The 15,130-nt window shown below is 41.8% G+C and overlaps 1 protein-coding gene across 4 annotated transcripts in view; it reads right to left on the reverse strand.

The window, feature by feature from the left end:
- The window catches only part of srgap1a (SLIT-ROBO Rho GTPase activating protein 1a), a 73,775-nt gene that overhangs the window by 43,572 nt on the left and 15,073 nt on the right, over positions 1-15,130 (reverse strand). For all 4 annotated transcript variants that reach the window (XM_079743190.1, XM_079743192.1, XM_079743189.1 and 1 more), the window contains one exon: positions 4,834-5,029. In XM_079743190.1, the coding sequence (XP_079599316.1) occupies positions 4,834-5,029 (196 nt within the window). The remainder of the gene's footprint in view (positions 1-4,833; positions 5,030-15,130) is intronic.

Raw genomic sequence — 15,130 nt, forward strand, 5'->3', positions numbered from 1 at the left:
GTGGGTCCCAACAGAGTCTTTGTGATCTGATTAAAAAGGAAGCCTTGCTAGACCGGACCAGGGGAAAGCAGAGCGGTTTAGGAGGAAGGAGAGAGAGCTAGGCTTGTTATTGGGGTGGAAGGGAGAGCGACACTGCGATCACAATGACTTCTGGGAATCATAATGACGGGAAGTGTTCTCAATGTCATCGTTTCCTCTGCAGCCAGAAGGAGAACCGTGTCAGGCAGAGAGATCCACCAACAGAGCACCGCGGGACCGGGACACCGGGACAGCAGACGTCAGAGTCAGAACACATAGGGACTCGGCGGGGGAGACGTAGACAGAGACAGAGAGAGAGACAGAGCAAGAGACAGAGAGAGAGACAGAGCAAGAGACAGAGGGAGAGCGAGCGCGAGGGAGTGTGTTTTATGCGTGTCCATAACCCTTTTCACAAATATATTGATGAAACTTTGAAACTGAAGGATTGCACAATACGAGATAACAAGCTCTTCGGCGTGCTGTGTATAAAAACAAAAACCCTTTTCAACTATTTTCTATTTGTGCTTCACAGATAACATTTGATCGCACGCTACTGTTTTATCACTTCCAGCATGTGGGTTAGATTCTTTAAAAAAGTAACATATGGCATTATGCTCCTCAGTTTCCTTAATACCAAGAACGTAGCATGTGTCTCAGATGTGGGTTATAATCTTAATAGAAGATTCTATATTTTTCATAAAAGATTCTACACTGTGTTTCAGTATGAACTAGATACAGCTCCAGCCGAATTTGTGCAGGGGATTTTTCTCAACAAACACAAAAAAGAACTCTGCTTGCATTTTGCAGGAATCTGGTATTTTGTAGGCCTAGCCGGAGATCCGTCTTAGATCTTGAAAACAAGTGCATGAACATCGTTGGGCTTCCTTCAGACCAAATCCCTCGTTGCGGCCCTAAGCACAGACTGCTGGGCCAGGTCACCTCATGGCCCATTTATGTGACGTTATGTTGTGTACTCCCTCACGGCAGGGTTGTACAGCTCCGGAAAGGACAACACGGCGGCGACCGGCCCCTCTCCCGTCTCCACGGGTTGCTTGGTAAACAGCAGAAGGTATAATGTACACTGTACAATGCTAATGCTACACGTTAAACAAGTAGACATCCAACTGGCGTCTTCAGGTCTGAACGCCGGTTTGTGTTGGCCAATCACGTGACATTGGGATGCGTTTCTCCCAAAAGTTCAACTCATTCATTCACCCGAACAGTTGAACTGGGGGCTTTGGCTGTGGCGCCTGATTTGGTCTGCAGCCTTCGGGAGGTAACAGAATGTCTTTCACCCAGACACTTTATTCTCGATGAACAGTGTGTCTATTCAAGACGCCACCAGGGCAGGCTTTGACAACATCGATAATTGAATTATTCCCCTGCACGCCATTCTTCTGTCCCTCCCTGAACAAACTCTGGATAACACACTGCATAAGGTCTCACTGTGTGTGTCCACTATGCGCCCGTCTGTGTGCAAGCGTGTTTGCTTTGCTAGCGCTGCAAAGCCATTGTGCACCGGGTTGCACTGGGTGATGTGCAGTAAACAGCACTGACGAGAAATGTGCGCCTCGTGGGTTCGGCCGTTGTTCTCTTCAATGGCATTGGGCGGGGGCTGGGGGTGGGTGGACTGTAACTCAAAGAGCCGTAGGTACGTTTGCAGGTTTGTTGGGTGGTTTGTGCGAGGTTTGAAAAGGAGGTAGCATTGTAGCTCATTCATATAGACTAAAAACAGTTTTTACGTTTGACTATTAGTGTCGCTGTTCGACCTGATGAAATGTGGGCTAGGCATGGGGATATCCCGATATAACCAGAGCAGTTAAGGCAAATCTTTTTTTAACCGTGACCAAATCCAATCTGCTCATTTGAGTTTGATCCCTATTGTGTGTGCACGTTTCCCATAATGGGTCACGCAACCTTGGTCACTGACCTCAAATAGATAGCCTGCTATCCATTACATGAACGCATTGTTTTTGTTAGGTCACATAGAAAAAACACCTTTGGGTATAGAGTATCAGCATTTGCTGTGCCTGCTGAATTCAGCAAAGAACATTTGAGGGACTTCAGAAGACAATGTCTTTGTTAATATAAGTCATAAACACACAAAACCACCTATTATGGTGCGGTTAGCTCATCGTTACTCTTGCTGACAAAGCTTGTCTGTCTTGTCTTGTCTGTCAATTCCTGTTGTATCCCCAAAACACCTAAGACTAATCCCTAGAGCATCCACATTGCTTTGGTCACCAGAGGAATATGTCCAAAAGAGGAACTGGTCCATCACACCTTCTACTTATCCATCCCCGGTGCCCTATCAGCAGCTTTCCTTGCTCAAAAAAGTCTCACTATAACTAAACATGGATATGTTTGGAAAAATAACTATATTTACTTTAGCTTTAATGCTATACGAATAATAGAACATGAAATACTTAGCTTTTCACGTTTAACCTGAGACTTAAACTTAACAAAACATCCCACTGCTAACATACAACCTTTACAGCGGTAGTTCCCGCCATCAGGGTGCTTCCAATTTAAGGCTATTAAGTCTAAGTTAATAGGCTAGCGAATTAGCTGCACTTTTTTTTAATGCTAACCCATTAATGCAGCTTAGTCTAAATTACTTGCCACACAGTAGGGGTGGGAATCTCTTGGCACCTCACGATTCAATTCCGATTATGAGGTCAATGATTCGATTGTAAAACGATTATCGACGCAACAATTTTTTTTATGTACATTTCCATGCGTGATTTTCAAAAATGTTGCTACTCAGAGTTTGCTAATCACTTCCTGCTTTAGGGATGATCATTAAAGACATCAACAGATGAATTAACTTATCTAATCTTTTATTAGAGAAAAAGCTTTTGTAACAAATATGACTTTCTAGGAACAATGCAATAATCAATGCAGCTTGCATTACAACACAATATGGAAGTATGTAAAAAAAATAGGTTTAAGTTTTCTTTTCTTTCTAATCCTTCTTTTCTATGTCATCAAAGAAAAAGCTGTTCTTGAATTAAAAGGAGTTCTTGTGTCTGGATGTGAGTTTGCGTGCATGCTATGCGTAGGCTGAATCGCAATCATGTCAACACAAATCAGATTGGCCAACACACACTGAAGATAATTTAAATAATTTTAAAATTACTAAAATGATCCCTCTCTGGCAAACGGAATGTTGCAGCAGGCGAACAAATATATATATATATTTATTTTTAATTCTGATTATTAATCTGCATCAAAACGGAATCGTTCTAGGGAGAATCACGATGCATTGAAGAATCTATTATTTTTCTCATCCCTACCACACAGTGGATTTGTGCTAGAGCCACAATGAATACAATTATACCTCTTGATGCACCACTGAGTCCAACAAAAACAACTGCATGAACATGAATGCAACAGTCTATTCAGGAAGAAAGACACACTCACACACACTTTGGGTAGAGGAAAAGGAAAGAAAATTTCACTCCAGCGCATGTTCAAACAATATGCTAATGGCTGCTCTTTCCGTGAGCGTTCTCCTACAGCAAAACGAGGCCGCCAAGTGCAGCGGACTCAACGGCGTATCAACATCCTGGAATGGCGGAGCCATGCTGTGATGCCCCATGTGGAGAGCGCTGGAGTAAGGGAGCGAGGTGCACGGAATACAACATTAAAAAGACAAGAACAGACAGAGGGACTGAAAGGGAGAGACAGCAAGACGAAGGGATCCCTCATCAACGCTCAAACGATTAGCGACATACACTCACTATCAATCGACTCGTGATTTACTTTGTCATTTCTCAAGTAAAAATAACAAACCGTTCCAGTGTGAAAGATTTAGAAAACTGACTATTTGGTCTCTGGTAACAACATGCAACTTGATGTTAAATAATTAAACAAAAAAATAGTATCCACTAATGAATGAATGAATGTAATCTTTGAGTTTTTGCCTGAGATCTGCAGGAGATATGGTTTCTCTGTAGGTCTTGACAACTGAAGACCTCCTAGTTATAAGTAGCCCTGCATGAGGGTATCAGTGTCTCTCCCAGGGAGATCCAAAACTCCCCAATCCCATTTCTTGCTGAAACACAACCAGGTTGCTGAGAGATGGGCTGTCAGCTGCCCCACAATATTTGAATGTAGCCTACACTCATTACTCAAGGGATTACTTCAGCCCCAGGTGTAATACAGATATCAAATTTCAATATTTCAATTGACTTTCTTTACTACTCCCCAAATAACTTACAATGATTGATGATTTTTTTTTATCTATACAAATTATTGGTATGCAGTGGGATTATCCATCGGTTTCGGATTCTACTGGTTTCAAGGAGGAAATGAATGGAAAAGGCAAAGAGACTAGTCTCTAGAAGCCAAGTCTCATGTATGGAATCTGTGTTTATCGGAAAACAATAGAAACAAATGGCCATCCCTAAGGTCCAGGTCGCTGTTCCCCACCAACTTTCCATATGAAACCAAGACTGAATGATTGCATCAGCAATATAATCATTCAAATGTATTTTCCCATGCAGAAAGATCCTATCTATGTAATTACATCAAATGTGAATTCTATTTAGCTTCCCCAATGCAAGAGGATTCATAAGAATTGGGCGGTACAGACAATGAGAAGGCTTTTATGCGAAACAGAGACCAGGACCGAAGGCACTCTGACTATTAAACAACAGCCAAGCCAGACGACAGAAAGATACAGGGAAAGGATATGGCAACTAAACTGATAACGAAAGTCTATATTCAAATGCACCCTATAAAACAAAACACACATTGATAAACAAGTTAGGAGCACTTGTAGGAGCGACAATTGGACTAAGGTCTCCTTACTTGTACTGCTGGTGGTCTTTGGTGCTTCGCGTTTTGGCCATGAAGCGCTCGGCCAGTTTCTCCAGGTTTCTGGAATATTCCATCTCGATCTCAGACTTCTTCCGGAAGAAGTCCTGGAGGTCCTGCAGCAGCTGGACCCTCATGTCCGTCTGCTGGTCCAGACATTTCTGCTGCTCCACCAGCTGGGCCCGGATCTCTGAGGAGACGGAGCACAGGACAGGGCATGGTTAGAATGTATATCCTCTGTAAATGGTTGGCTGCTGCACACAGGGAGAATCCGTAACATATGGAAAAATTACAAACTTATTGTTTTTCAAATAGCCATATGTACGGCATGATGGTGGATGTTGTCAAATATGTTGTGTTCATGTGCACACAAGACGCGTAACTAAGGCGCTGGTATTATCCCTCTTCAAACAAATAGAAACGAAAAACAACACATTTGATCCAAAGTACAGCATTACAAAGCGCCAATAAGGCTCGTTATTGTTTTCTAATGGCCACAGGTAAAGACATCTGTACCAGACATTGTAGACTTAAGTGTTCTACAGCAAAATATTGTTAATCGCTCCGCTCTCAAGGGTTTCATTAAGGCAAAGCCTAACCTCAAGACGAACACACCCACTCTTTCTGTTGTGAAACTGGCATAAACTCTTCTAAACATTTAACCCACACACACACACACACACACACACACACACACACACGTTCCTGCAAAGTGCTCTAGCTGTATAATGGACTTCTCTTAATGGAGGCCGGCCTGGGCCAGACATCCTCAGTAAGGGAAGCAGATTAATAAGGTGATTTAAAGCCACACGACCACCGGCAGAGCAGGAGCTCTGCACGTCTACCATTTGCAGAACAACACAAAGTATTTCAGCAGGCACACTTTCTTCTGCATCATTAGCCCGTACAATCCGCAGGATCCATTTGCGAAAAAGGACAAAGACAATAACATCTGTTTATTGCTAATAACATGTGGCCGTGTACATTGATTCCCACCTGAGCCATCCACGCCAAAATATTGAAGCATGTGCTGACATATTCCAAGATGTTAAATTAAAGGATTGAGGATACTCATTTGATAAATGGAAGAAATAGAAACAAGCACTTTCGGCAATATTATTAGGCCATTGGCAGGTCAATGCGCAGAAAGCATAAACTGCAGTTTGGCAGGTTAGCTAATGACCAATCAAGTGCTGATTCAATTAAGACGCTTCCAGTCAGACAAGAATGAAAGCTGCAATTTCTATGTGTGCGTGTGTGTGTGTGTGTGTGTGTGTGTGTGTACACCCTTGTGTTCCTCATGTATGACCCTGAAACATTAATCAGCATTAAACCAAACGCAACCCACAATCTCAATAACCTTACAATTTAGATGAGGTCTATTAAATATAGTTGATTAGGTTTCTGCAATCCCCAAGCGGCAGTTCTTTGCCCCTGGCACTCCGGAAGAAATATTCCAGTGTAACAAGTGGAAGGGGGGGGGGGGGTTGCGATTTCCGCAACGCTTAATCTTGATAGATGGAAAATATACAGCACTCTCAGCCTCGCTAACCCAAGATAGACGATGGTGTAATATACTGTAAATAAATACACAACATCACAACAACAAAAATAGATCACTAAGAAGAGAAAAGCGGGTAAGGCAGAACCATCGGAATATAAAGTGTAGGGACCCACAAAAAGACGTTGGTTAGCTGCTGCAGCTAACCAAGGAGGGACTCTGCTACCGGAACTGCGTTGCACACTGGATTACCATTTTTTTTTTATCTCGCCTTCATCGTTTGGTTGTTAACCAAGCTTTTCGACTCAGCTCGTTGACTCTGCCGTGCTGCTCGTTCATTCCTGTGGATACGTGAGTGACGGAGGGTGTCGTTGCTCCTTAAAGCAACTAAGGATTGTTTTTCTCCATGTGCACCAATTTATGGGCCGCAACGGTTAGAAACCCAAGCGCTTGGTAGTAGATACATTTAAAGAGGTCGAACCGGTTCACCGCAGGCAAATCAGTTCATGTTATTTGTGTTCATATGTTATTGTGGTTTAAAATACAATTCCATTTTACGTGCAGTTTGTTATTTTGTTCAAGGGTTTTCTAGTGCATGAGTACTGACTTTGATATAGCACAAATAAATGTATATTTGTTCTATCTTTATTTGTTTGTCCTGGACATTTATATAGTAACCTTAAATAATAATTACACTTCCAGCGCCAGGAAGGGGTTACAAAAGGATAAGAGGAAGTGGCCTGTCAAGTTCTTTCTGAAAGTTCATTAAATGAGTGAAGGGATGGCTCAGGCAGGGTAGGGTTCGAATGGAGCAGGAGAATTGTCTTAAGTGTACCTGGTCTTTAAGGGCAAAACTATAATTGCGGCCATCTCCGGCTAGTCAATGAGGATGTGGGGATTAAAGCAAAGCTGGTATTGCGTTTACACAAGGGGCTGGCCGGATCATTTAACACAATTACAGCCATGACTGCACATGGAAACTCATTAAATCATTAATATTCCAAAGGCAGACATTAGACAGACACTGTCTGAGTGCCAAGCTCAAGCCACAGGAAAAGTTACTTGTCAGAGAAGCTCACAGAATGTCCAACTTCAGAAACAAGGCTTTACTTTTATTGTTCAAAACTAAAAGGCAGTTGCCCATTTCTTGCAGATCATGAGGTGACTATGACTCTAGCATGCACGCTAGAGTCATGCACTCTTTAATGACTTTACATCTTTACTTTATGTATTACACAGAGTATGGCACATTCCTTGTGAGGTCATCTGGATAGTCAGTCCCTGATATCTGTCGAAGTATTGCCAAATCAAAGCCCTGCCTTGCACCACCCAACTAAAGGCGTAGGAGCGTATACACCTGTGCACTGTGCAACTTGAAGTGATTGGACATGAAGTCAAACAAACCGTACATCACCGTCACTACTTTTGATCTTTGAATGTATTTGGTGGTTTGTATTATATTATGGTCTCTACTGATACATACTGTAAGATAGCAACCATACTGCAGAACGTGTTGCCATTAGTCTGCAGGGTTTTGGCAGGTCTATAAAGCCAGCCGGCCAACGGACACAGTGGCTATACTGACCAACGTTGGAGGCCGCAGGTCTTTGTGGCCATGGGTTGGAACCAAAGCTCTTTTGTTCGAGCTTGGATGTTGTCCAACTGCTCCTTTGAAGGCCACACAAAACTCTTCCCATAACCCATTCATGCAGGCAAATATGTCCAAAGTTGCAACCCAGAATCACGTTTAATTTGCTAGATAGGGCTATTCTATTGTGACAGGAAGTGCTTTGTCAGCAGAGAGGCTGTGCCGACCCACATTGTTGACCTCTTGAGGGACATTCTGGGCTTCTGTGGAAACTGTACCAACTGGACCACTGTCACACATCCACAAACCTTTCCTATGAGAGCAGATGTTGCCCGTACACATAACCAATGGCACCAAATCGATCACAATATATTATTCTACACCTGCAATTCAATTTTCTTGAGTACCTTAAAGCGGAGGACAGCCTTTGCACACAGTCCATTGTAGCCTCTCAGAATCTAAAGTTTAGCTTAATGGACGATACAGCATTGTTTTCAGCCATCACCGTGGGCTACTTATCAGGGCATTGCGACAGTGACAGGCCGGATACAATATGGGAAAAATAGCATCAGGAATGGGCTCTTGGTTTTTCTGCAGAGCACAAGCTTTCAAATACAACTGGAACGAGATGCATACCAGTGAGAGATGGGTCACTGGATTTCTATTTTTGATAAATGGATAATGAAATGATCCAGGAAAAGTGTGAGTTGTAATGGTTAATAGGCCACACTTTGTGGCCTATTCCTAGAGTGAACAGAGGAGTTAACAAGATAAGCTTGGTCTTCTCTGCATTGAGAATTCAATGGCCTTGACACAGTAGTATGTCACAGTGTCATCAGCATAACAATTTAAAATCAAAAACATTTTGACGTGCAATATCAAAGATTATTTATGCATGTATTGAATAACAGTGGACCTAATACCAAACCCTGTGTTACACCCTTGTAGACAGAAACAATATCAGAACGTAACCCATCATATGTAATGCAATATAGAGCTATGACTAAGGTAGTTAGTCGTTTTTAAACATTATGATCCACTTTGTCAAAAGTGGATGTTTCCACTGTACCAGTTAACTAGACTGCTATATTTCATCTGAGGTCCGTGAGCAGGGAGATCCACAAGAGAATGATGGCATCAAATGATATAATTACGACAGGGGCACTTCCCATTGAAAACTATTATCATCCTTTTTTTAAAATGTTTTATGTCTTATGTTTAGTACTTTGCAATTAATGGTTAAATGATTAGTAATGTTCCAGTTATGATTTAGGTTAAGTGATTTAAAACTGAGAAGGTTGAGCATTATCTGATAGTGCTGGGGATCATGTTTCAAAAGTTTGCAGCTCTAATGGAGAAAGCTGACAGGCCAGATTCAGTGGACCTGTACTGTACTACACAGTTGCCATTCTGGTCTATGCTCTTGTAGGGCTGGGCGATATGGACCAAAAGTCATATCTCGATGGCGGCACGAGAAGCGCGCCAATTTACCATTACTATTCCTACCGTTCGGAATTGAATACAGTTTGATGGTTGAATAAACCGTGGACTAGACACTGCCTCCGCCTCGTATTTGAGAACATTATAATATATGATAAAGGCCAAAAGCTGTGTGTGACTCCGAAATATTATGAATGTAACGACTGCGTGGGGGGGGGGGTGCTTTGCTAGGTTACTTGTTTATGTTTTATGTTTGGGTCTCGCGGAGTGAGAAACCTTGAACTTAGTTACTGTGGAGTTGCTGTGGAGGTCAAAAGGTTGTACTTTATGATTATGACAGTGATTTTTTTTTACTACAATATATTTTTGATAATGTAATATGATATAATATTAGCAGCAGGTGTTGAACATTAGTTTAAGGAATTTAAGGTTGTTAAGGTTCAGTTTGACTGTACAAATGACCTTTGCAAGTGTATTTCCTTCCGTGTACCCCGCAGGCCCGAGACGAAGAATTAACATGTTTAATAACCGAAACTGCCCTTCACAAGTAGGTGCATCACAAGATGCTCAATGTATGCTTATGCAGGAAAATGCAAATAGTGAGTCTCTCTGTATATAACCTTGAGGCGACGTACATTTCTTGCTGTACTTCAAGTATCGTACTTTAGTAAGAGACAAACATGAGAAAAGAAAGGGACATCCTTGTTCGTTTTGTTGTCATGGCGGAAAACTTGGAATGGATACAGATTCCGGAGAGTCATTTTGGGAGTGTGATGTTAACATAGTCCCGTCTTGCTCATCAGCCTTTTGTAGCGATCATTGAATGCAATGAGGTTGCTTAAGATGAGTCAAGGTGCATGCACGTGTGAAGGCCATTCAAAAACAAGCAGAATTGCCTTGGGTCGAATATTAAAAACACGCGGTCACTGACATGAAGATAAAACAGGGCTGTTAACAAATACGTGGATAAGGCTGCCTCTTGCAGTCTAAAAAAAAACAGCCAACCTATCTTATAAGAGTTTAACTCCTTACGATAGTTCAGAGTTTAGCTGGACTTTGCATAGCCTCCTCCCTTACCCCCCAATTTCCTAAAAACAGCCCTCTCATGCACTAATTTATGGTTGTACGTCCTTGCACTTAAAAATAGTACTTTGCATTGTGTAGCGTATTTTTCTAACTATCTTTGGTGTATACGAGGAATGGGTTAACCTAGCATTTGTGGTAACCTAGCATCTGTGCTTGGCACTTGGTTCTGTGAACATCTTCACTGTACCAACAGCGATGTATTTGTTTCTCTTACTTCTGACAAATGTACTTACTGTTAGTCGCTTTGGATAAAAGTGTCTCCTAAATGCCCTAAATGTAAATGATAGTTAATGTTAGTCAATGAAAAGACCAATGATTTACACAGAAATCACAAGACCATCACGTCAGCCAGGTACGTGAGCAAATTAGCAAGAAATTAAACTTTTCAAATAGGTGTTAGTTCTAAACCCGGGGCTTGGTCCTGCCACCCTGGTTAACAACGACCCACTCTGTTACTGACCCCACATCCGCGGGCCAGGTCTGAAGGCATAACATAAATAGGCCTTATGTGCTTAGCCTAACACCAATCAATGAATGTTTTTCTTTTTTGTTTTACTTTGGAAGGAGGTAAGGCAACTTGACTTGCAAACCAAACACAAACAGAAAATTTAGGAGACATAAACCAAGACATGCACACAGCTTTAGAACATGAATAATACAAGTTAATACTGAGAGGAAAACGTAGTACTGTGTATGCTACATGGTTTTTTACTAACAGGAATATTATTTTAATTCAGCATTGGAATCAGGTTTGTTTGCCTAGGGCTTCCTGTTCAATAGACTCATGGTTGGAGACACAGAGCATTCTTGCCTGCGATTTAAGTGTGTTTAGTAATCATCTGTGATTTCTGAACCAGAATATATATGAACATATATGTATATGTACTTCAATACAATACACACAATACTGTATTTTTTTTTTGCCATGTCAGAAACCAACTCCTACATTGGGGGGGAAATGAACAATCAACCATGCTGTCCTCTGCAAAGCAATATTTTTTTTATCCCCAATTGAATAACTGAAATGTTTAATTCCAATAACAGCCCAGCCAAGTAGCCCATCTGCACAAAAAAATGGTCTGGTTGCTAGGGAAACCGTGCAACAGCCAAGAGCTCCCGGGCTGGATGGAGCGCATCAATCAGTGGTGTCAGGATGATGGCCTGCAAGGACTGTTGCCATGATCCAAACCAAACAGGGTGGCGGGTCAGTAGAAGCTGAATTGTGGTACGAGTACACATGAGAGAAAGGCTGTTTATTCAGCTGCAGAGTAATATCTGTTTGATCTGTACACCCTTCTCAAGTTCTGCTTCCTTGGACACTTGTTCAACACTTTCCGTGTATGTGTGTACTGACCGAGCACACCTTTATGTGCACTGAAATATGGTATGATATCAACCTGATTTAATATAACGCCCAATGCATGTGTGACAATAAATATGGGCTACACTTCCCCGTTACCGACACCTGACAAATAATAGAGGCCAATATTGCCCAGTTCATATCACTTAATTTAAACACCTTAAACTTGGTTGTATTATTGTTTAAAGTCTGGTGTCTGAAGTTTGCCGTCCGACGAGATTTGTAGTATAGAAAATTACTGCGTTGACGCACATAGAATCTTTCTCACAATTTTTGGTGGTGAAAACTGACACTTTGCCTGTAGCATTCAAAACGCCCTTTGTACTTTTGTTGGAGGTTTTGATGGGAAGGATAAAGAGAATACAGCTCATATGTCATGTCAGACCACCTCTCTCTCTCTCCCCCTCTCTTTTTCTGGTAAGCCAACCCGGGGACATAGACCTGTCTGGGCAAGCTAGCAGCTTGCATACAGTTGGGACTCGTTTGTTAGGGGCAACGGCTATACAATGAATAAATGCTATGGTCGCCCCACTGAAAACAAGTGGAGACATACGGAGAGTAGTTTTAAAAGAAGGCGCTCCATGAAAACCATTAGTTCCCGTAGTGCAGAAGCTTTAATCAGCCGGAATGTTTAGAACACTGGTCTTCAAAATAAACAAGTGGAGTGGCTGAACTGTCTCTACCCTGAACTCTGTTTGGTTTCCACAAATTCTTTGCAGAGTATCTGCTTATTTAACTCAAAAAGGAGCACGGAAGGACCGACCGACACAGGCGGACAGAAAATCAAAACAATCAGGGCAGGCTGTAGATAAATGTAGAAAGTGTTTGCAAACCAAACCTTTCCATCAGTTTGGGCATTGTTGAAAACATCGTTCTTACTGCCATTTATTTGCCTTCAGTATAATATTCACAAATAGGGAGACCGGCCCTATTTTATTATAGGGGCCATAGTGGTCATTCTTTAGACAGTATTCAAGTTGAGCAGTTCAGAATCGCCCACTTCCCGAGATAGGGCCTGGTCAGCATCCTCCGACAGGCCTCAGAGAGCACACATCCCCCTCCCCTGCTTTCCTCTTCTCAGTGTGTTGACAGTTTGTCGGTTTTTCTGGCTATTTTTCTCATCAGTCTTTTGTTTATTCTATGGTTCGTGTGTCTCACTGTCTGGCAGTTTGGCTCAACTGCATTTAAGACACTTTACTACGTGTCCGAATACGAACTGCCTTTCGCCACCTTGTCAGTCCCTATGCCTTTCGCTGTCAATCAGTCTTGTCTCACTGCTTCCCCGTATGCCTCTTCTCCCTGCTTTGCTGTCTGTCACTCCCCATTATACGAGTCTTCCTGTGTCCTTTGACACTGGCCTTTTCCGGGTTGCCTGCCCCGTTTCACCATGATCCGGCAGTTCGGAAGCACGTGTCAGGCGCGCGGAGGGGGGGTCACTCACCACCAGAGTATCCCTGCACACACTGGGGTGGACAGTGTGTTCCCAGAGGCGGGACACTGTGGCACCACGGGGCCGGGGTAGGGATGTAGACGATGGGAGGGAGAGGATGAGATGGCTCATAACTGCAGTGTTTGAGTTTTCTCCCCGTCCCTTCAGACTTGCACAAAGTACATCGTTCTAACTCCACTAAAAGATGTCCTTAGTTTGACGGACACTCTGATGTTAATTCAAATAATATGACCTACAACAGTGGCTGATGCTAAATAGGATACAGGTCTAATCCTGCTCTTACAAGGAGAGGGAAAGAGGAGTTCAGTTGGTCTCTTGTTTTTAACTTTCACACTCACTTACTTGTGACATTCGGTGCCACTGGAATGACTGTACACGCCGTTTAGAGCCACACAGTAGAATCGGCAAATAACACAAAAGGGACACACTCTCATTGTGATGCCCTGGATGACGCATTTGTGAGATGGGTTTGCGATGAAAAGACAGGGAGCCGTTGCTTGCGAACACACAAATAGCCTTCTGGCTGAGGAACGCTGTTAAACCAATCAGAGGTCTCCCGTAAGTCTCTTATTATGTGCTCCCTCTCCATGAACGCATGTCTCAGTGTGTCCCCCAAGACTCCTCAGAAAGGCAGCTATTGTCTTATGTTACTTTAATGGATGTCTCCTCTAATGATTTCTGCCTATTATACGGGCATCCAGCAACTAGAAACAAACCAGAGGTGATCATGTATTCATCTCAATCAACTAACAGTGTACTTAATGAACAAACAGAATACGAGAAGATTGGACCGGTGAATAACTTGCCACATCCATTGATATGATCATCACAAGGAAATGATCAATCAAATAATAAAGAAAGAAGCCTATAGTATATGGGGTCAGAATAGTCTCATTAATAATGAATGCACAGAGAAGGATTTACATATTTTGTGATTTATATATAAATGACTCTTCCCACAAATACATTTCAATGCACACACACATGGATATCGGTATGTATAAATGTAAAATAAATCCATAAACAAAAAAAAAAAAATCCATGTAGCAATAAGATTCACAAACACATTTCTGATCCACACACAAATTTGTCTTGTTTTAAATAAATGGAATATTAATCCATAAATATGTGAATTAAAAAATATTTGCAATTTTCATCAAAATGTATTTGGATGTTGTAACATTTATATACAAACTGTTAAACTTGAATTTACAAGCCGCATTTCATTTGTGAACTTGTCATTTGTGTGCATTGGTCTGTATTTATATGTGGATTTTTGAGACTCTCCTGACGTGGCTGGATTCACAAATGCATTTTTTTCAACAAGGAACTATCTATAGCCAATCAAATCACATGACTGCAGTGACTGGGTTTTTAGATTGTCGGTGCCTACTTTAACGGCACTGACAATCCCAAACCCAGTCGAAACTAGATAGAAAAAGTGTGTGGTTCAAAATGTGAGGCAGCTTTTACTTCTTCGCCACCTAGAGATTGTTATGTACTATCATTCAAAAAACCTGTTATTTCCCATAGACATTTGACCGAAGGAACCGGGAGGCTCGGAGGCTGGACTTATTCTTCAAAGGTCGGGACTGCAGTCATGTGATTGGCTGAAAACGAGGGAGGCATCTGATTGGCTACAGAGAGTTCCTTGTTGAAAGAAATGCATTTGTGAATCCAGTCACGTCAGGAAAGTCTCAAAAATCCACATATAAATACAGACCAGTTCACACAAAAATGAAAACAAGTTCACAAATGAAAAAGGTCTTGTTAATTCAAGTTTAACATTTTGTATATAAATGTAACAACATCCAAATACATATTTTATGAAAATTGCAAATATTTTTTAAATTAATATATTTTTGG

Source organism: Pollachius pollachius, assembly GCF_949987615.1.
Source record: "Pollachius pollachius genome assembly, chromosome: 9".
In the NCBI taxonomy this organism is placed as follows: domain Eukaryota; kingdom Metazoa; phylum Chordata; class Actinopteri; order Gadiformes; family Gadidae; genus Pollachius; species Pollachius pollachius.